The sequence below is a fragment of the Mirounga angustirostris genome, unplaced genomic scaffold (assembly GCF_029215605.1).
Source record: "Mirounga angustirostris isolate CCGP_5_RB_7025 unplaced genomic scaffold, mMirAng1.0.hap1 SCAF_2, whole genome shotgun sequence".
Lineage (NCBI taxonomy): Eukaryota > Metazoa > Chordata > Mammalia > Carnivora > Phocidae > Mirounga > Mirounga angustirostris.
Window position 1 is genome coordinate 187,434,610 of NW_026991710.1, and position 21,067 is coordinate 187,455,676.

At 45.3% G+C, this 21,067-nt stretch overlaps 1 protein-coding gene across 1 annotated transcript in view; it reads left to right on the forward strand.

The window, feature by feature from the left end:
• Positions 1 to 2,259: 2,259 nt before the first annotated feature.
• The window catches only part of ENPP6 (ectonucleotide pyrophosphatase/phosphodiesterase 6), a 112,893-nt gene continuing 94,085 nt past the window's right edge, over positions 2,260 to 21,067 (forward strand). Inside the window, exon 1 of the mRNA XM_045879628.3 lies at positions 2,260 to 2,563. Coding sequence (XP_045735584.1) covers positions 2,323 to 2,563 — 241 coding nt within the window. The 5' untranslated portion in view covers positions 2,260 to 2,322. The remainder of the gene's footprint in view (positions 2,564 to 21,067) is intronic.

Sequence of the window (21,067 nt, forward strand, 5' to 3'; positions counted from 1 at the left end):
TTGAAGATCTACTCTCTTAACAACTTTCAAGTATATGATTAAATATAGTAACCATGCTGTACATTAGATCCTGGAACTTATACATCTCATAACTGGCAGTTTGTATCCAACATCTCCCCATTTCCCCCACCCCTCAACCCCCAGCTACCACTGTTCTACTCTCTGTTTCTATGATTTTGGGTTTTTTTTTTTTAGATTCCACACACAAGTGAGAACATACAGGTATCTGTCTTTCTCTGTCTGACTTACTTTGCTTAGCAAAATGCCCTCAGGGTGCATCCATATTGTTGCAAGTGGCAGGATTTCCTTCTTCCTCATGGCTAAATAATATCCTATTATATATAAATATACACCACGTCTTCTTTCTCCTTTCATTCATCGATGGGCACTTAGGTTGTTTCCATCTATTGGTTATTGTGAATAATACTGCAATAAACACGGGGGTGCAGCTAACTCTTGGGAAAGTGATTTTATTTCCTTCTCCATATCCTCACCAACGCTTGTTATTTTTCATCTTTCTGAGGCTAGCCATTCTGATAGGTGTGAGGTGATAGCTCAATGTGGTTTTGATTTGCATTTCCCTGACGATGAGTGGCATTGAGCATCTTTTTATACACCTGTTGGCCATCTGGATGTCTTCTTTGGAAAAATGACTATCCAGGTCCTTAGCTGGGAAGGACCTGGAAGCTTCTGTCGCTTTTCAGAGGAGAAAACTGACGCATGGAAAGGCAACTTTCTCAGAATCACACAGTTGCATAATGCCAGAAGCCAGGCCATGGAATCCTGTCATCTTTCTGCAAGCCTTGGGTTCTTTTCTTCCACGTCATCTTCCTTTCCAGGGAGGCGAGGCCCCAGTGTGCTGACAGATCAGGGCAGCACACTCCTGAGAGCTCATGCGTGTCACTAGCAAGAGCTGGAACAGCTTTCAACACAAAGGTGATTCCAGATCCTGGAGGAAGTTTTCTGTTTTTCTGCATTGCCTGGGTTAAACCGCTGTGACAAATGACCTTATAGCATTGTCAACCTTTGAAACACAAGTAGCAAGAAGCACTCATTCTGAAGTATTAGGTGCTGATAATCACACCCAAACAAGATCCTCCAGATAACAAACACATAGACTTTGGACCACAAGACCTGGGGCAGTTAATATTAACCACATTTTCTGATCCCTTGTCTTCTAGCTTTTTTATTTCCAACCTTTCCCAGGCCAGAAGGTAAAAGATTAGAGGGACTCTTACCGTAGGCAATGCTGGGATTTGGTTAGAATTCCATCCTATACGTTTCTTTCTTTTCTCGTATGTTGGTGTGTATATTAAAGGGGCTTGTTTACAATAAGTTATTGACCCAAAACTTTAGAGAGACTGTCTACACATGATCATAAAGCAATAAGATCACCATAAGCCAAGATAGGCCACATCACCAGTGTCCCCACCCGGACATGTCCCGGCAGATGCCAGTGATGCCTTGCGAGGCTCTGAGGACCTGTGGACTCAGGGAGTTGTAATCTGCTCAGGGAGCTGAGGGAGCTGAGGAGTGAAGCAGAGGAAAGTGGATACCCCACGTATGCTCATCCTTAAAATTCGGGAGTCCTTAACCTTTCCCCACGTGAGCCCAGGCCGCCCCTGCCCCAAAGGGTGAGAGCCACCTCCTCCTGCAGATGGGTTTGGACATCTGAAAAACAGGACAATAAACACTGTAGATAGACGCAGAGGGAAAAAAAATAAGTGGCTAAGACTTAGACAAGTAATTTGTTTTTAAATGTGATGGTGACAGAGACATCGCTGAAAAGTTCACAAATGTGCCCACCTAATTTTATCATCTCTTGTTTCTATCCTGGATGAAGAGGTTCGTGTTACTAAATTGTAAGCGGAAAAGTCAGTCAGAGAGTTTAAATTAGGCAGAGGCGTGGGATAGCAGCAAATTAGGATTGTCCTTTTCTTGGGCCCCACCCTTCGGTTAGCCCAACTGCAAAGTTAGCGTGGGCTTCCGGCATCTTCTAAAATTCTACCTCTCTGTGGGTGCCTGTGTTTCTGGAACACTCACCCAAAATAATAAGGTCGCCCTGTCTCCCCTGGTGTTGATTCTGGGTTGTGTGGGGACCCGGCTTCTCCGAAGGAGTTGGTCTCCGGACTTTCTAGTAAAGGATGAGCATAGATGTTTTTAAAAGGGGGTGCTGTACCTTTAAATTCTGCAAGTGAACTTGGCTCAGGAAGGCCAGCAGTCAAGGTCCAGCCCCTAGAAGAGAGAATAGCTCCAGATTCTCCATCCTCAGTCTTTGCAAGAGGAGGGCTGGCACAGCCGGGCGGGCGGGCTCCTGGCACTATGGCAGTGAAGCTCAGGGCCCTCCTGCTGGTGCTTGCGCTCAGCCTGGTGCAGCCAGCCACTGCCGGCCGGAAGCTTCTGGTGTTTCTGCTGGATGGTTTTCGCTCAGACTACATCAGTGATGAGGCCCTGGAGTCCTTGCCTGGTTTCAAAGAGATCGTGAGCAGGGGAGTAAAAGTGGATTACTTGACCCCCGACTTTCCCAGTCTCTCTTACCCCAATTACTACACCCTAATGACTGGTGAGTACTGTGTCCTCTTCTGGGTGGGGTGGGGGCGGGGGGACTGGAGTCCAACAGGAACAGCTCCTGGCACTGAAGTCTGATTTAAACATTCAGGTTTCCCTAGCCCTTTGGGACACCAAAGTTCTTGGCTGAGACTTCTTTTTCACAGTAGTGTTGTTCTCCAAAAGTTATCTCAAGGACCTGTTTTGGTGAGGAGAACAGAGAACTACACGAATAGATGATGTTGAAAGTCGTTATTTGTTTCACAAATAAAAATTCTAGTTAACTCCGTACTTTCTAAGTTCAAGCTAAAAAGTCAACAGGCCTTCGTGTATTTGTACACGAAGTGTACAGGCTTGTTTATCAATATGCTAGACTATGAAAATTACGAATGGGATTCCTGGATTGCGTGGAGAGAATTTGTAGGTCATATCCTGAAGTATCACTTAGCAATGCCACTTGTCCTTCTTTTGCCTTCTTGGGCCAAGTAAAATGACATGGAGAAGAAAAAAAAATTGTTTTGTAGTTCAGATTCCCATCTTTAACTTTTAGTATCTGTTAAAACAAAACAAAACAAAACCCTAGCCAACCCAGAGCATGCTTGGGTTTGGGAAGCTGATTTTTGCCTAAAAATGATCTTCATCAGGGATCGCCAGAACGCCAAATGTGATTCCAGAAATTCAGTCCTCTCTCTGTGCTATAGAACATACTTTCTGCTCTCACAGTTGGATTCCTAGCTTCCAGTTTGTTTTTTAGCTAACCTTTGCAAGGGCCAGCAAGAGGCTCTCAGAAAGAATTTAGCAAACTGTCCAGGGAGGCTGTTAAGAATGCACTGTTATTGCTGCTTATGCAGGACTTAGCTACGTGCTCCGAGCACAGGGAAAACTCTATAAATTATGTTAACAGGAAGAGGATGAGAACTCTTGGATCTCATTATGGATCTCCACACAGAGGCAAACCCGAAGGAGTCTAGAAAGACAAATTGATATCTCTGACTTCATGCATGGGTACTGGTTGCATGCGTACATAAAAATGTCATAAAATTAAGGTGGGGGAGATACTTTAGAGAATTAGAAATGAGAGCATGGGGAGAAAAAAAAATCCAGACGGCACAAAGGCAGAGAATTTACTTGTTTATTTTTTAATTTCCCCCAACAGACAAACAAGCAACCTCTGTAAGATAAAGAGGATGAACAAAAGTCCTCTCGTCCTCACTTGGCATGCTTCTCCCCTTGCAGGGAGCTGGTTCGCAGGCTGCTGGGTCACACATAGATGTTATTGTGTGTCACAGCCTGACTTCAGTTCTGTCCCATGGAGTTTCGCACCCGCAGACCACCCCCACTCCAGTTGTCTTTCAGAGCTTTGGCTGGGAGACCCAATTCATAAAGTGCCACGTGCAGTTTTCTCCATTCCCAGTGGAAAAATGAACAAAATCCATTTTAGAAAGCAGGGCTCCAGTGAGTAAAAGGGGACCATGACAGCCTCCACAGAGAAACCAAGCCAGTGGCATGGCCTTTTGATTGTCAGACCCACATTCCTGATATTGGCACAAGGAATAAATGGCACAAAGCATCAGTCACGCGGTGACCACACTTTCTTCTCAGGCTAGGGGTGTTTTCACTTGTCCACTCATGACGGAAGAGCCCTTTCCATGGGGGACAGGCAGAGCCCATGAGTGTCTGGCAATGATCTCGCCTTCATGGTCAAACTGAGGCTAGCCTGAGGAAGCCATAAGAGCTCCATAGGCATTCTGCCTGAATATTTTTAGATGGTAAGATGTATTATTTGAAAGCCTTACTTACGTTGGCTTTCTCTCTTTTATAGAAGCAATATTTCTTTAAAGATTTATTTATTTGAGAGAGAGAGAGAGAGAGAGAGAGAGCACGAGCGGGAGGGGCAGAGGGAAAAGGAGAGAGAATCTCAAGCAGACTCCTCACTGAGTGCAGAGCCCCACATGGGACTTGATCTCATGACCCTGAGATTACCACCTGAGCTGAAACCAAGAGTTGGATGCCTTAACCGACTGCGCTACCCAGGCTCCCCATGGAAACAATATTGTACACAGAATGGCTCATGTTCATGTGCACATGTCTTTGGGTTTGTCTCATACCTACTGAGTGAAAGTATGGCTTAGAGCAGGACTGGGGGCCAGGAGGTGCTAGACCATGAAGGTGGTATCATCTCCACTGCCCTGGAACTGACTCAGGGCTACATTTAGACTATTCCTCCCAATAGCCATGCTTAGTTTTCCACTTGATGTTGAAAAATTCCTCTGTTTTCATTTAAGGAAGGATATATCCGTTGGGAATTGTACTTAAACATATGGTTTGAGCATTTGAGCATTTTATGAATCGACAAAGGAAGCATGCTGGATCCTTTTGGTACTAAAAGATATACTGTTATAAGGGTCATTGGAATCCCTAAGAGAGACTATGATCTCACTTCATTACATGAATTACTGCTCACAAGACATAAAGCCTTTGGTGTTCTTATCTTTGCATAATGAGGAATACTAGGTTATTGGCCTTGGAACTGGAAAAACTTGGCTGGAGTCCTCTCGGGGTCAGGATGGTGCTGGACAACTTCGGGCAGCCCAGTGCACTGCCCTGAGCCTGTTCCCTCAGTTTCCAGGTCACAAGTCAGGCCAGGATCTCAGGTGCTGCCAGATGCAGACATGAAAATGAACAGTGCATAGGGAATTAGAAAATGTTAGGACTGGCAACTCTTGGGAGGCCTAAATATAAGAAACGAAACAAATGACTGAAATTCTAGAGAGGAGAATTTTTTGGGGAAGCCACATGGACAGTGATGGGGAATGAACAGTCACAGGATGCATAAGGAACCTGGGAAATCATCTAGCCCAGTCACTGACATGAAGCCCCTGCAGCTGATTTTTTTTTCTCCTTCAAAATATATATTGACATCAGGACAAATGTGAACAAAATCTCAAAAGTGATCAAGAAGATCCATCAAACAACTGATTGCTGGGGATACACAGAATCTTAAAACAGGGTCTTTCATACGGGGAGCCCACAATCAAGTTGAGAAGGAGAGACAGATCAGATACCTACTGATATTCTAAGATGAACGAAAAGGGCTGAATTGGTTCCCTCCAAAATTTATGTATTGAAGTCCCAACCCTTAGTAGCTCAGAATGTAATGTATACAGTAAAGACTGTAAAGATACAGTCTTTAAAGAGGTGAGTAAGTTGAAGTGAGGCTGTTAGAGAGGGCCCAATCCAATCTGACTGCTGGCCTTTCAAAAGAGGAAGAGACACCAAGAATAAATGTACTCAGAGAAAAGGCCATGTGAGGAAACGGTGAGAAGGCACCATCCGCAAGCCAAGGAGAGAGGCCTCACCAGAAACGAAACCTGCTGGCACCTTGACCTTGGAGTTCTGGAAGCTGGTGATTGGAAATCAAGGTGTTGGCAGAGCCACGCTCTCTTGGGAAACTCTACGGGAGAATCTCTTTCATGATTTTCTCTTAGCTTCTGGTGTTGCCAGCGATCCTTGGTATTCCCTGGCCTGTAGATGCATTGATGTCTTACTCTAGTCTCTGCCTCTGTTGTCTCATGGTGTTCTCCCTGTGTATCTCTGTGTCTCTTCTCTTCTTTTTTTTTTTTTTTAAGATTTTATTTATTTATTTGAGAGAGAGACTGAGATAGAGAGAGCATGAGAGGGGGGAGGGTCAGAGGGAGAAGCAGACCCCCTGCTGAGCAGGGAGCCCGATGCGGGACTCGATCCCGGGACTCCAGGATCATGACCTGAGCCGAAGGCAGTTGCCCAACCAACTGAGCCACCCAGGCGCCCTGTGTCTCTTCTCTTCTTACAAGGACACCAGTTATATTGGATTAGGGCCCATCCTAATGACTTCATTTTAACTTGAATACATCAGCAAAGACCTTGGTTCCAAATAGGGTCACAGTCACAGGTACTATGGGATAGAGTGTCAACATGTTTTGCGGGAACACAATTCAACCCTTAACGCATGGTAGAGTGGAAAGAGCTGTGAATTTGTTGCAGAAGACCTGAGTTCATCTATCCTGTCACCTCTTAACTTTCAGAATTTGAGTAAGTTCTTTTGAGTTTGAGTATTATCTGTCAGTAGAATGGAGAAAGGAAAACTAACCCAGCAGGCTTGTTGGAGGACAGAATGGGACACCTCGTGTAAAGCCACCATTATAAAACCTGTATCTATTACACACTTAATCACTAAGATTAGGCTAAATTATGTTGCAGTAACAAGCTGCATCCGAGGCTTAAAACCAAGGTTTATCTCTCACTCAGGTACATGGACTTTAAGGACTAACTCTGCCCCATTTCCTCTTCATTTTGAGAGCCAGGCTGAAAAAGCAACTTCTCTATGAGACGTGCTGCTCACGTGGCTAAGGGAAAAGGAACATGGCAGGATGACGTGGCAATGCTTAGACCCTCTGCTCAAGGTGGCGCAAGTCACATCCCCTCATTCCATTGGCCAAAGCAAATTATATTGCCAAGCTTGATGCCAGTAGGTCAGGGATGCATAATCCTGTCTCCGTGGGGACAGGAATTGTCTGGAACATTAATGCAGTGTATCACACACACCGAATGGTTACTAATTGCATTTTAGAGGAAGCTTGTGGGGCTTTGTGAGAAAGAATGGCATAGAGATAAGTGTCCACAATGCAAGGGAGGGCAAGTATTATCGGGAGTTACACTGGGCTTGAACATTTCCATTTAATTCCATCTAGAACTAAACATTGAAAGATGAGTGGAAAGATTTTTTTTTTTAAAGATTTTTTATTTATTTATTTGAGAGAGAATGAGAGAGAGCACATGAGAGTGGGAAGGGTCAGAGGGAGAAGCAGACTCCCTGCTGAGCAGGGAGCCCGATGCGGAACTCGATCCCGGGACTCCAGGATCATGACCTGAGCCGAAGGCAGTCGCTTAACCGACTGAGCCACCCAGGCGCCCGAGTGGAAAGATTTTTAGCAGGAGATGTATTTTAGGCCAGATCTTAAGGAAAAAAAAGAAAAAGAAAAGAAAGAAACCTATGAAGTCTGCGAGAGGTGAGGGCCACAGTACAAGCAAATCAGAGAGACAGAACAAGGCAGGCGAAGGGGCACTAAACCTATTCCCCACCTGGGTGTGGGTTGAAGGGCTAGAGATGAATTTGAAAAACAAGTCATGCAGTTGATGGAAGGCTTTGAAAGCTGAACTGGAAATAACCCAGTAAGCTCCTCCTTTCTTCCTCTTCCACTTCAAACGTTCAAGTGTCTATTCTTCGTGATGGACTGTAAGTGAGGAGTTGAATTTGAAGAGCAGCTTGGAGGCGGCACCCGCCGAGGCTAACATGGTACTGAGAGGGTAGGAGGAAGTAAGAGGAAGGGAGCCTGAATCGGTTCCAAGACCAGGAGGCATTCAGAGTCTGGGACTCCTGTGAGCAGAGACCAGAGACGGGAAAGTTTGGAGGCCTGTCTATTTGGGGAAGTAAATTTTATCAGAATAGATTTCAAGTAGAGTAGGATATTCACCTGGAATTGGCCCTTTAGGGGATCAGAGAGAGTGTCTTAAAGGACAGTTCCAGAAACATGTGGAATAACCATGGGGGTAAAAGGGAGAAATTGGGCGCCTGGGTGGCTCAGTTGGTTAAGCGACTGCCTTCGGCTCAGGTCATGATCCTGGAGTCCCGGGATCGAGTCCTGCATCGGGCTCCCTGCTCAGCGGGGAGTCTGCTTCTCCCTCTGACCCTCCTCCCTCTCATTCTCTCTCTCTCAAATAAATAAATAAAATCTTTAAAAAAAAAAAAAAAAGGGAGAAATTGCTCCTGTGGATCCCAGTGGATCCCTAGTGAATGGACTTCTTATCTCTCTGGGTGCCCCAAGCTGGTGGAGGCTATTTCTCACAGATGCACAGTTAACTCTGTCTTCCCATCTGCATGAACTTGGTCTCCATTTTGTCATTTACTTCGCGAGGACACATAACCGTACTTTTCTAAGGGGTCCTGATCACGCTGCCTCAAGAAGCAGGCTGGCTAGGTAAAGTGCAGGGCAACAGAAGCCTGAAGAGCAGTAACCGGCTCATGCCCAGAGAAAAAAGTGTGTTCCAGGAATTTACAAAAATAATCTTTCCTGGCACGGCATTATTTGAGCTCCCATCAGCAGACCTCTCTACACCGAAGTGCCACTCTTCAAAAACTGTGTTTCTCTTGGCTTCCTTGGTGATGAGAGGGCGTTCTTGTTCTATGGCATTCAGCGGCTGGAACCTGACTCCCTGAAGGAGGGAATGGCTAGGGCTGTGGGGAAAGCTTAAAAATGTGGTGAAAGCTTTTGATTATAATAACAGCAAACTCTTTTCCAGAAGGTCCACCCGCACCGTCCTCAAACCATGGCGGCTCTCCACTCCCCCTTCCCCTCACCCCAGTGTTGATTGATAGGACCATATTCCTCCTGCCAAGGCTTCTGGGAGTTTGGCTGAAGCACACGGCCCTCAGGACCTGCCTCCTCATGAATGATATGCCAAAAATGGGTTAAAGGACATTTAACATTATTTTGGAGGGAGCCTGAGTCAGCGTGGTAACATTTATTTCAGTTTAAACAACACATACTCAAGTTTCAGAGCCCCCTTCCATGAATAGCACCATTGTGTCCACCATCCTCCAGGAGAGGACCTGGAGCAGGTCTGGGGCTCCCCTGGCTCCCGTGTGTAGCATTTGGCTCTCGTTGGATATTGTGCTTGATCATAGCCTAGTCCTACCTTCAGCCATTTCCATCGCAGGGAGAAAGGGTCTGGCAGACAGGTCATGGAACCATGTGGAGCAGTCTCATTTGGACAAAGGGCTGCTCAGACTGGGATCATAAACAGACTTGTAGTCGGGGTTATGGCAGATATTTTACCCCTTGATGAAGTAACTCCCCCTGGGTGCCTGCCTTTAAGAGCTTCTGTGGCAGCCAGGCATGCAGCAGGAGAACGAGTGGGGCCACCGTGAGAATGCATGCACGTGTCTGCAGCATAGTGTCCCAGGTGGGACCCATGAATGGGTCGCAGGTGTGCCAAGGGGCCTGGTCCCCTGCCCAGTCACCTGGGGATGAACAGCCTTGTGTGTTCACCCCACGTTGTCCAACCCAAATGTCTGATGTGAAGCAGGTTGGGAAGCGCTGGTGGACCAGAGAGAGAGCAGAAGGGAGGGCAGGGTGCCAGGATTCTTCTCCTGACTGCTAGGACCCGCTGGGACATCGGATAAATCATATCATCTTCCTAGTCCTGAGTTCCCATGGCTTTCAAGATGGGAGGCCTGGGAAAGAGGAGCCCTGGGATTAAGTGTGCACTTAGTGAGTGCCAGATCTATGTTGGGAATGTTCTAAGTGCCCTGTTCTAGGTGCTGGGAATAGTCATGAGGCTCAAAGGTGATTCTCAGGGGCCACGGTGGGGTGGAGGGAAAGGGTTATCAAATGGGGTTCTTTTTTTTTTTTTTTAAAGATTTTTTATTTATTTATTTGACAGAGAGAGACATAGCGAGAGTAGGAACACAAGCAGGGGGAGTGGGAGAGGGAGAAGCAGGCTTCCTGTGGAGCAGGGAGCCCGATGTGGGACTCGATCCCAGGACCCTGGGATCATGACCTGAGCCGAAGGCAGATGCTTAACGACTGAGCCACCCAGGCGCCCTCAAATGGGGTTCTTGATGACATTCTGCATCCTTCTCCTGTTAGGATCACAGCGAGTCCTCTTTGACCTCTTTAACGCATTTGAAGAAAGTAGTCTGTGGTTCACCCCACCAGCCGCTGATGGCCCTGGACAAGGATGCTGGCCTGAGGGGAGGGTGAGAGGGATGGAGGTCCCCACATCTAGGGATGTAGTGGGTAAGCCACCCATAGAGTTTCCCTGAGAGGTCCCTGGACCTTGGCTCTTCTTCCAGATTCTGCACACAAGGCAAATAAGTCAGTGCCCTGGCTCTGCAGCCCATCTAGTTTTCCCTGAAAAATTATCTACATGTATAAGGATTTGGCTTTCTCAGGTGGGCTTGAGAAAACATTCTGCTTTCATGGTTGAAGGCAAAAACCTTAAACAAACATAGGTGTTTGGGAGAAAACCTCAAATATTGGGCTTCTTGTCATTCACCGGCAGACCACAGGCCCAGCCTTGAATACACTCCCCACCCATGTCAGCCCCCGCCCCTGTTGGGGGTACAGGTAATGAAAGCCTGAATTAAAGGGTTATCCCCCCAGGCTCACCCTCACTGTCTATGTGAGCTCCATTTCTGGGCTTTGGTGTGTTCTCCTTGATAAAGGAGGTGGACCCTCTCTAGGGTACACCCTGACCTGGAAGACAACCCACCAAGAGTCCACCAAAGAGGGCAGATGTGAGGCCAGGCCACGTCAGGCCTGACCTCGGAAAAGTCACCAGGGTCTACACTCCTGAAAAAGGCCCCCAAGTCACTCACTCTGAGGTGTTCCTGGCAGCCAGGCCATGTATAATGTGTGAGTGGTCAGTTATCTTAAAATTTTTTCATACATGTTCTCCTAGTCTCCTGTCACGAACACTCTCCCCCACCCTCTGTCTGGCCGGGCCCCACCAGGAGGCAGGAGGTGCAAGCAGCCCCTGCTGGGAGGCACCCCCATTCAAGGTCATCGGGGCCCAGCCAAGGATTTTTGCCAATTGGAGGAAAAACATACCTTTAAACATACACAAGAAACTAGAACCATGGTTCCCTCTTAGAGATAGATGAGAGACGAAGAGGGGAAGGAGATGTCTTATTGCCTGTCTTTTGAACAATATGATTTCTCTATTCAAAATATTAAATTAAAAATATACCTGTATCCAGTGGAACGTGCTCATCTGTAGTTGAGTAAGCAGACATTCTAATTTAGCACTGATAAAGCCCCCTGTTCTGCTTCAGGCTGTTATAACAGAGAACCATAGTTTAGGTGGCTTATAAACAACAGAAATTTATTTTTCGCAGTTCTTGGGGCTGGAAGTCTCTGATCAGCATGCCAGTGTGGTCTGGTTCTGGTGAGGATACTCTTCTGGGTTGTAAATGACCATTTCCTCATTGTGTCCTCACATGGCAGAAAGAGGGTGAGAGCATTCTCTGGGGTCCCTTTTATAAGGGCACTAATCCCATTCGTGAAGGCTCCATCCTCATGACATAAGCACCTCCCAGAGGCCCAGCCTCTTAAGAACATCACATTGGAAATTAGACTTTAATATATGAATTTTTTAGGGAGACAAACATTTGGTCCATTGCACTGCCCTTGTGACCTAGAGAAATATCTTCACACTAAAAGAGGGTGTTTTTTTTTTTTTCAGATTTTATTTATTTATTTATTTATTAGAGAGCGAGCAAGAGAGAAACAGCATGAGAGGGTAGAGGGTCAGAGGGAGAAGCAGGCTCCCCACTGAGCAAGGAGCCCGATGTGGGACTCAATCCCAGGACTCCGGGATCTTGACCTGAGCCGAAGGCAGTCGCTTAACCAACTGAGCTACCCAGGCGCCCCTAAAAGAGTTTTTAAAAAGATATTTTCCAGCCTAGGGGGCATAAAGCAGTGTTTTGTGGTTTGGTTTGGTTTGGTTTTCTCAGTCTGTATTGCAGGCTTGCAAACAACAGCCAGCCAGGGCTCGGGAGACCCATGGTGAAGGCCACTGTCATCATCCTTCATGGAATACTATCATCTCATGGGGGCTGCCACTGCCCCTTTAAGAAGCAGGACTAAAGACAGTCTACTGGGCCTCTGAAGCCTTGTTTCTAGCCTCTGAAGGCCTTCCAATCCCCAGGTGGGTCCCTCGAGCTACCCCTGCAGACCAAACCAGTCCACACAGCAATCCGTCCTGCTTTTGGTCTACACTTGCTCAAGGGCAATGGAGTGTTAGCAGTCTCTGCATCTGGGCCCAGTACTTGCCCAGAAAAGACACCCCATTCATGTTTGTTGGATCCTGTTGGTTCAGCCAGTAACTGGACTTCCGTCCGACCCTGGGGTGGAAGTCTTATGTTATCTATCTTTTTTGTAGACTCTAGAGTTTTGTTGCTGAACCACATCTACTAAGGGTTCCACTGTTCTTTAACAAACCACTGGTGCATTCATATATGTGTGTTGATCTCACTGGATTCTGGAGTCCTTCTGGCCATATTCCATAGGCTTCTAAGTTCCCCCCTTCACCTTCACACTGGATGTGCTTCTCCTCCCCCAGGGCCCATAGCAACACCATTGCTACTTTTAGCCTGTCCTCCTGGACTCCCCATCACCCAGGGCTGTCCTCCTTTGTGCTGGGCTCTGTGGGTGGATCTGATTCCATGTTCCTGTTACTCCCAATCTATCCCCTTCCCCTGAGGCTTAGCCAGCTGGCCCCGTCCCAAACCATGACACCCCTCCCTGTACATTCAGACTCCATTTTAGCATGCATTCATCAGTGTAAAATATAACATTAAAACTATGTGAATGAACTTGGGAATATGTAACAAAACCCACTATATCCCAATCCAAAATTTCCCCCAGAGGCATTCAGAATTACAAAATGTAAAAACCAGAAGCAGCCTTAGAAATGCTAGTGCATTTATTTGTCTTATTGTGCAGAACAGGAGCCCGAGGCCCAAGATTCAGACCCAGCAGCTAGGTAAGGGCAGAGCCTCACCAAGCACAGGGCTCTGAGGCCGGCTGGGATCTGGCGACCCCCAAATGCACAGGGACAGAAGCCCAGGCGTCCTTTGCTACCCTTCCTGCCTATTTGTCTGGTAGGCTCCTCTGCCTGAGGTCTCAGCTCTGCTCTGGACCCACCACTCTTTCAGAGAGGGGCTTCCCTGCCTGGGTGGCTCTGCTTCTTTTCTCACCCTTACTAAGCTCTCCCAGGATGTATAAGCTGAAATGGAATGAGATTCAAAGAAGCTTTCTGTGAGGTTTCATCAAAGATCTGATCAAGGAGGAGGTGGATCCATCTAGAAGACTGGGGGTGCTGCTTGGATGCCGCTCAGCCATCCTCCCTACTTCCCCGGGCCACGGATGGTCATTGAAGGCTGGCTGCTCTCCTTTATGCTCCTTAAATAACTTCCCCAAGCTCTGATGGAGCAGATCAGAAAATCATGTTCCAAAGAATTCACTCTCAGACTGTGTCAGCATGTACTTCAACATCTAGCTAAAAGCTAAAATAATCAGAAGGAAAAAAAACGACTTTATTGACCGAATCCCAGCCATCTGTTTGTTCTTTTGAAATGAGTAGCCAGCTGTGTGGGTGTCTCGAAAATTCACCTCAGGAGTTTCCCTCAGTGGGCATCAGATTAGTCCCTACCCTTCAGGGTCCTGTTGGCCGGTTGTGAAATACCCGTTGGAATGGAATTCTGGAGAATGATCAAGTGATCTCTTCGCCTCTCCCTTGTCACCTCCCTATTTTTGTTGGAGGCCTCTCTGGGAACTCTCAGTCCTTCCTTTGCTTATACTACTTATTACTTCTGGAAGGGCTCTGCTCCCATCCTCTGCTCCAGCCCAGATGCCAACTTACCTATCTATCTCTTTCAAGCCAAAATAAAATATCTCTCCTCTAAAAACCTTGACCCACAGATAGAAACCTTTCAGAGCTGCGTGGTGCTTTGAGATCTATTTGCTAACTCCTTTACCGCTTACTGTCTGAACCGCAGAATTTGGTAACTGCAACAACATATAACGTGGACCTATATGCATACAATACATTCATATATGAATATTCTCTATGCAAGAATATATTGAACATTACTATTCTAAAGAAGTTACTGTTCTAAAGATGACCAGGACACGGCTTCTGTCTTAGATGAACTTGCAATTAAGCTGGAGTAACTAAATATGTGTTGAAATAAATATAATCACAGGACAGACTAGAATAGGCACAGTAGATACAGAGACCATTTCTGAGAGCGTGTGGTGAAGAGGAAAGGTTTGCTGAGGTGCTGATATTTAAATAAAGCCTGAAGGATTTGGACAGGTTGAAACTTGGAGGAAAGGCCATAAGGGTGGCCGGTCTTATGCAAGTCAAGGGGCAGAGGTGGGAAAGAGGAGAAACATGTGGAGACTAGGACTGGGCTTTGAGATGCTTACTGTGACATCCCTGAGCAGTGTGGATCTGAGGGAGGCCATCCAGGTCTGAGGTGAGAACTCACCTGGGAGTCGGGTCCTCAGAAGCAGAATGAACCTGGGGTCAAGGATTTTCTAGGCTCTGCGGAGAGGGAATGGGCAAGACTGGCTGGATGTGGAGGATCAGAGAAAAAAAAAGTCTCAGTATCAGACAAGAATTCAAGCTAGTCCTATGGTAATGTTAATGAATTAATCTGTGTGTAAGTGGATCCAAGTTCACAATCTTGAATGTGTAAGAAACAGTGCATGTCTTTATCTTCTTTAAAAAAAAAATCAATGCAAGTGATGAATCACTGAATTCTACACCTGAAAACAATATTACACTATATGTTAACAATTAGAATTTAAATACAAATTTGAAAAAAATAAAAATGAAAAATAGAAATTTACAGTTTAATCCCAAAATAAGTCTGACCCCCCAAAATCTAAATCTATGGGTGAATCTGAAAACATGCTAAGTCAAATAAGCCATACACAAAAAGACAAATATTAGATGATTCCACTTATGTGAGGTACCTGGGGTAGTCAGATTCATAGAGGCAGGAGGTAGAATGGTGGTAACTAGGGGCCGGGAGGAATAGGAAGTTAGTGTTTAATAGGACAGAGCTTCAGTTTGGGATAAGAGAAGTTCTGGAGGTAGATGATGGGGATGGTTGCACAACAGCATGAATGTACTTAATGCTACTGAACTGCAAACTGAAAAATGGTTAAAATGGTGAATTTTATATTATCTGTATCTTACCACAACTAAAAAAAAAATCCTAAATCTGACTCTGCCTCCCATCCCACTGGGCTCAGTGGAAATTCAGTCTTGGTCACTGCTGCGTGGGTAGTGGGGTGACTTCTCTTCCTCATCTAGGGTTATGCAAAGGTCCTGGGTCATATATAATCCTAAGGCATTGAGGACAGTAGCCATTGTTATTGGTCCACCCTGGTTCCCACCAAATGCCCACATGTGAATCCGTGTGTGTCCCAGAGACCAGGCTCTGCTGCTCTGAGCTGGAAAACCTTGTGCCTTGACTCCAGCCTCCCTTGTGTCTCTCAGACATCGGTCCTCCCCATGGAGTTCTGCCAGCAGCCAGTGCATCATTTTCTGCTCTCACTGGATCAGTAAATCCTTCTTACCTCTCCCATGGTCTGGAGGAAAAATTTTCACCAGGACAAGTTTCATGGGTGTGTGACCTATGCAGTCACACTGGGCCCCGTGCTTATAGGGACCCTGTTCTTGCTTTCATGCTCTGCTGTCACTATTTTGAAATTCTTAATAACTTACGAACAAGGAATCCCACATTGTCATGTTGCACTAGGTCCTACAAATTATGTAGCCCATCCTGCCTTCAGAGACATGTTCACAGTGTGTTCAAATGAGCTCAATTTGAGATGATAAAATGTCCCACAGGAAAGAGTGTGTCCATTAGGCAATACCAGCTGTTTTTCCAGAAACACAGACCACTCCAAAGACAAAAGGGGCTGGATGTCTGCTTGAAACACAATGGAGGGAAATACATAAGAAAAGAACAGGCCCGTTCATATTTCAGTGAAATATCTCAATGCAGTATCTAAATCAGTTGTTTATATTCTCATACCTTGGGCACTTGCAAGATATCTGGGTGGTGACTTTTTACCAGTCATGATGGCTTAGAGATAAAGATTTCAGAGTTGTCCTCAGAGAGGTGGGAAATTATGTAAATAGATGAGGTCCCTTGGGAAGATTATGTCAAGAGAAGAAAGAGAGAAGAAAAAGAGGTCAAGAGGTCCCCTCAAGGTTTCAAGACTATATATAGTTTATATAGTTGTGATCTCAACTGATCTCTTAAAATTATTGTTACAGTTTTATTTACATGCCATAAAACCCACCCATTTATAGTATACAATTCAATGATTTTTAATACACTTACAGAGGTGTGCAACTATCATCACAATATAATTTTAGACTATTTCCATCACCCCACAACAAAACCTTATTCCCTGTAGTTGCTCCTCATTCCCACTTCCAGCAACCACGTTAGGCAACCACTAATTTACCTTCTTTCTCTAAAGATTAACTTTTTCTGGACATTTTATATAAATCAAACAATAGGATATGTGGGTTTTTTTGTGTGTCTGGCTTCTTTCACTACTCATAATGATTTTGAGGTCCATCCATGTTGTATCAGTACATCTTTCCTTTCCACTGGCAAGGAGTCTTCCATTATACAGATAGACCATATTGCAAGTGATGAACCTGGGGTCAAGGATTTTCTAGGCTCTGCGGAGAGGGAATGGGCGTTTATCCGTTCACCAGCTGATGAACATTTGGGTTGTTTCCACTCTTCGGCTGATGTGAATGATGCTGCTACAAACATTCACATACAAAGTCTTTGTATAGACATATGTTGCCTTTTCTTCGGGGTAGGTACTTAGGAGTAGAATTGCTGAGTCATGTGGTAATTCTACGTTTAACATTTTGAGAAACTGCCAAACTGGCTTTCCAAAATGGCTGCATGACTTTACATTCCCACCAGCAATGTATGAGGGAGTCCCAATCCTCTACATCCTCGGTAACACTTGTCATTGTCTTTTTTCATTATCACCATTCTAGAGGGTGAGAAGAGGTATTTCACTGTGGTTTTTTTTTTTTTTTTTTTAAGATTTTTATTTATTTGAGGGAGAGAATGAGACAGAGATAGAGAGCTTGAGAGGGGGGAGGGTCAGAGGGAGAAGCAGACTCCCTGCCGAGCAGGGAGCCCGATGCGGGACTCCATCCCAGGACTCCAGGATCATGACCTTAGCGGAAGGCAGTCGCTTAACCAACTGAGCCACCCAGGCGCCCTTCACTGTGGTTTTGAGTTGCATTTTTCCCTAATGATTAATGAATGATGCTTGACATAACACGCTTAGTGGCTATTTGGTAATTTCTTGGGAAGGGTGTCTATTCAAATTATATTATCCATTTTTAAAAATTGGGTTATCTGTTTCTATTACTAGGTGTAGGAGTTTTTCATTCATTTTGGATATACTTTTCTTAGAGGAAATATAACTTGCAAATATTTTCTCTTAGGAGTCGGGCTGTTTTTTCACTTTCTTAATGGAGGGGCTTCAGGTGTCAAAGCATTTAATGAAGTCTATTCGTTGATTTTTTCCCCTTTATCGCTTGTACTTTTCGCGTCATCTGTAATAGCTGCTTAAGCCAACACCCTGAAGATTTACTCCTGTGTTTCCTTTTAAGAGTTTTGTACTTTTAGCTCTTACATTTAGGTTTGCAATCCGTTTTGAGTTAATTTTTGTATCATGTGAAGTAGTCACATGGCACCATGTGTCAAAAAGAGTATTCCTTTCCTACTGAATTTTCTTGACACTTTTGTTGAAAAGCAACTGACCATAAATGTTAGAGTTTATTCCTGGGCTCTCTGTTTTATTCCATATGTCCCTCCTTATGCCAGGACCATACTGTCATGATTACTTAGCTTTGTAGTAAGTTTTGAAATCAGGGTGATTCTTACCCCCCGACTTTGTGCTTGTTTGGGTTTTTTTTTTAAGATTTTATTTATTTATTTGAGAGAGAGAATGAGATTGAGAGAGCATGAGAGGGGGGAGGGTCAGAGGGAGAAGCAGACTCCCCGCTGAGCAGGGAGCCTGATGCAGGACTCGATCCCGGGACTCCAGGACCATGACCTGAGCCGAAGGCAGTCGCTTAACCAACTGAGCCACCCAGGCACCCTATTTTATACTATTTTATTAAAAATTTTCTGACCATGGCCATGAACTTGAGTTCACATTTACTTTGAAAAACACCATGTTAGTTGGTGATGGCGATGATGATGATGATGATGCGAACCATCATGTAGTAGTAGTAGTTAATAGCAGCTGGGGACATTTTTGTAGAAGCTAAGAGTTTTTTTTTTTTTAAAGATTTTTTATTTATTTATCTGAGAGGGAGAATGGGAGACAGAGAACATGAGAGGGGGAGGATCAGAGGGAGAAGCAGACTCCCTGCCGAGCAGGGAGCCCGATGCGGGACTCCATCCCAGGACTCCAGGATCATGACCTGAGCCGAAGGCAGTCGCCCAACCAACTGAGCCACCCAGGCACCCCTGTGCTTGTTTTTAAAGATGTTTTTGTCTATTCTCAGTCACTTGTCTTTCCCAGTGAGTTTTAAGATAAGCTTATCAACTTCTGGGAAAAGAAAGGAAAAAGAAAAAGAAACCCAGCTAGGATTTTGATAGGGATTGCATCGAATTTAGAACAATTTAGAAAGCATTGCCACCTCAACAACATGATGTCTTCTGATCCATAAACATGGGATGTGTTTCCATTTATTCACGTTCTAAACCCTTTCAGCCATCTTTGATAATTTTCCATGCGTAAGTCTTGCACTTCTTTTGTTAGATATTTCAAAGCACTTCATTCTTTTTGATATTGTTCTGAATGGAATTATTTTCTTAATTTCATTTTTGCAGCATTATGAAAGCCCAGTTGGTTTGGGGGTGTTGATCTTGTATGTGGCGACCTTGTTGAATTTGTTTATTAGTTCTAATAGTATTTTGTGGATTCCATCGGATTCTCTGCATACAAGAATATGCAAGATCATGTTTCCTGCAAATAAAGACAATTACTTCTTTCTTTCTCAGCTTGACGCCAGGAAGTTGTCAGGAGTTACATAAGGGTATCTTTGCAGATGAGAGACCTTAAGTCTAGAGAGGGTAAGCAGCTTGTCTGGGGTCACCTAGCCAGGAAGTGAGTAAATAGGACCAGAACAGAGGACGTCTACCCCCATCCATCACTCAGCATTTTCGCCACGCAGCCTCTGGTTGGTAGAGAAGACAATGGATGGCCTATATCTCGACAGCACTCCTATTGTCTTCCAGATTCAGTCAAGCCGGGAGCAGAATGTACATTTCCCACATGTCTGCAGTATTTATATGCCTGTATATTTGTAGCACTCAGTGCTAGGTGCTTTCAAATACTACATCAATCAATCCTCGTAAAACCCTGTATGGTAGGCATAGTTATCCCCATTTCGCGGATGAGCAAATCAAGGCTGTGAGGTAATAAATTACTTGCCCAAGATCACAAAGGCCATAAATAGCAGAACCATGAGTACAAAATCCTGTGCTCCTCCCATGACATCATGCCCTCCTCTCCTTTCCTGCTCTCAAGGAAGTGGCCTGAGGGCAGCCCCACCCTGTGCGGTGAGTGTCTGTCCCTCAGACGGTGATCTCGTTGCGGCCTTGCACGCCTGGCATATGCCTGCACGCTCAGCTATCCCGAGTGCGTGAGTCAGTGCCTTTCCAGGCTTCCTCCAGACGAAGCAACCTCATGGGCAACTATGTTTTTAAACCCTCCTTTGTGAGCCTCAATGGACAATGTGAACAATAAGCGCTTCTGGGGGTGAGTATAAAAGAGAGGATTCAACCTCAGACACTTAGCTACTTATCTCAAATGGCTGAGGCTGAACAGTTGTGAGGAATGGTTTAAACAGGCCTCTTTTGATAAGCCACATCTGGGATCCTGACCCAGACCACCAAGATGCATCTCTGGACCATTGCTTCTAATTACACTTGGTTCTGGGGGCCTGGGAGGCCACGGCAGCCCCTCAATGGAGAGGGAGTCCGAGTTGCCCCACATCCCACTCATGCTCCCTGACACTCAGTAGGAACTCAGTAAATGCCTCTTTGTATTTGTTCTAAAGTTACTTGGAAACTGCTTTATCTTAAACACTAGGCCAATTTCTCTCTTCCCCATCCCACCCCCACTCCTAACAGAAAGGGACATCCCACTGCCAGTCTTTCAAGGGGGACGTTCTCAGGCTCACAGCAGATGAAAGATCCAAGCAGAAATGGCAAAGATCGCCTCGGACTGAGCTCTGTGCTTCTTTCTGTCCTCTTCTCCCCCAGGCCGGTCCACACCCAACCCAGGACGGGCCCTAGAAATACAAAGCAAAAACGGGTATCATTAAGTATCTTGCAAACTCAAAGATTTTAAGAGACTATGGACTCTGAGAAACAAACTGAGGGTTCTAGAGGGGAGGGGGGTGGGGGGATGGGTTAGCCCCGTGATGGGTATTAAAGAGGGCATGTACTGCATGGAGCACTGGGTGTTATAGGGAAACAATGAATCATGGAACACTACATCAAAAACTAATGATGTAATGTATGGTGACTAACATAACATAATAAAATAAAATAAAATAAATTAAAATAAAAAATAAATTAAAAAAAAAAAAAAAAAGAGGCAAGGAGACACCCAACCTAAAACTCTGACGGTTTGCCTTTTTACTAAATTCCAAGTTGGTGAGTAAGCCAGCGCCCTGGTGATTTGAAAGGACTTCTTTTGTATTCCCCAGAGATTGCAGGTTTGGGAGTTTGAGACATTTACAATGGAGAGTCTAGAAAAGTTCTCAGAAACAACAGTTCCCAGGGGCGACATGGTGTGAGGTAGGTCTCCTGCCCCAGGCTGGCTTCCGGGTG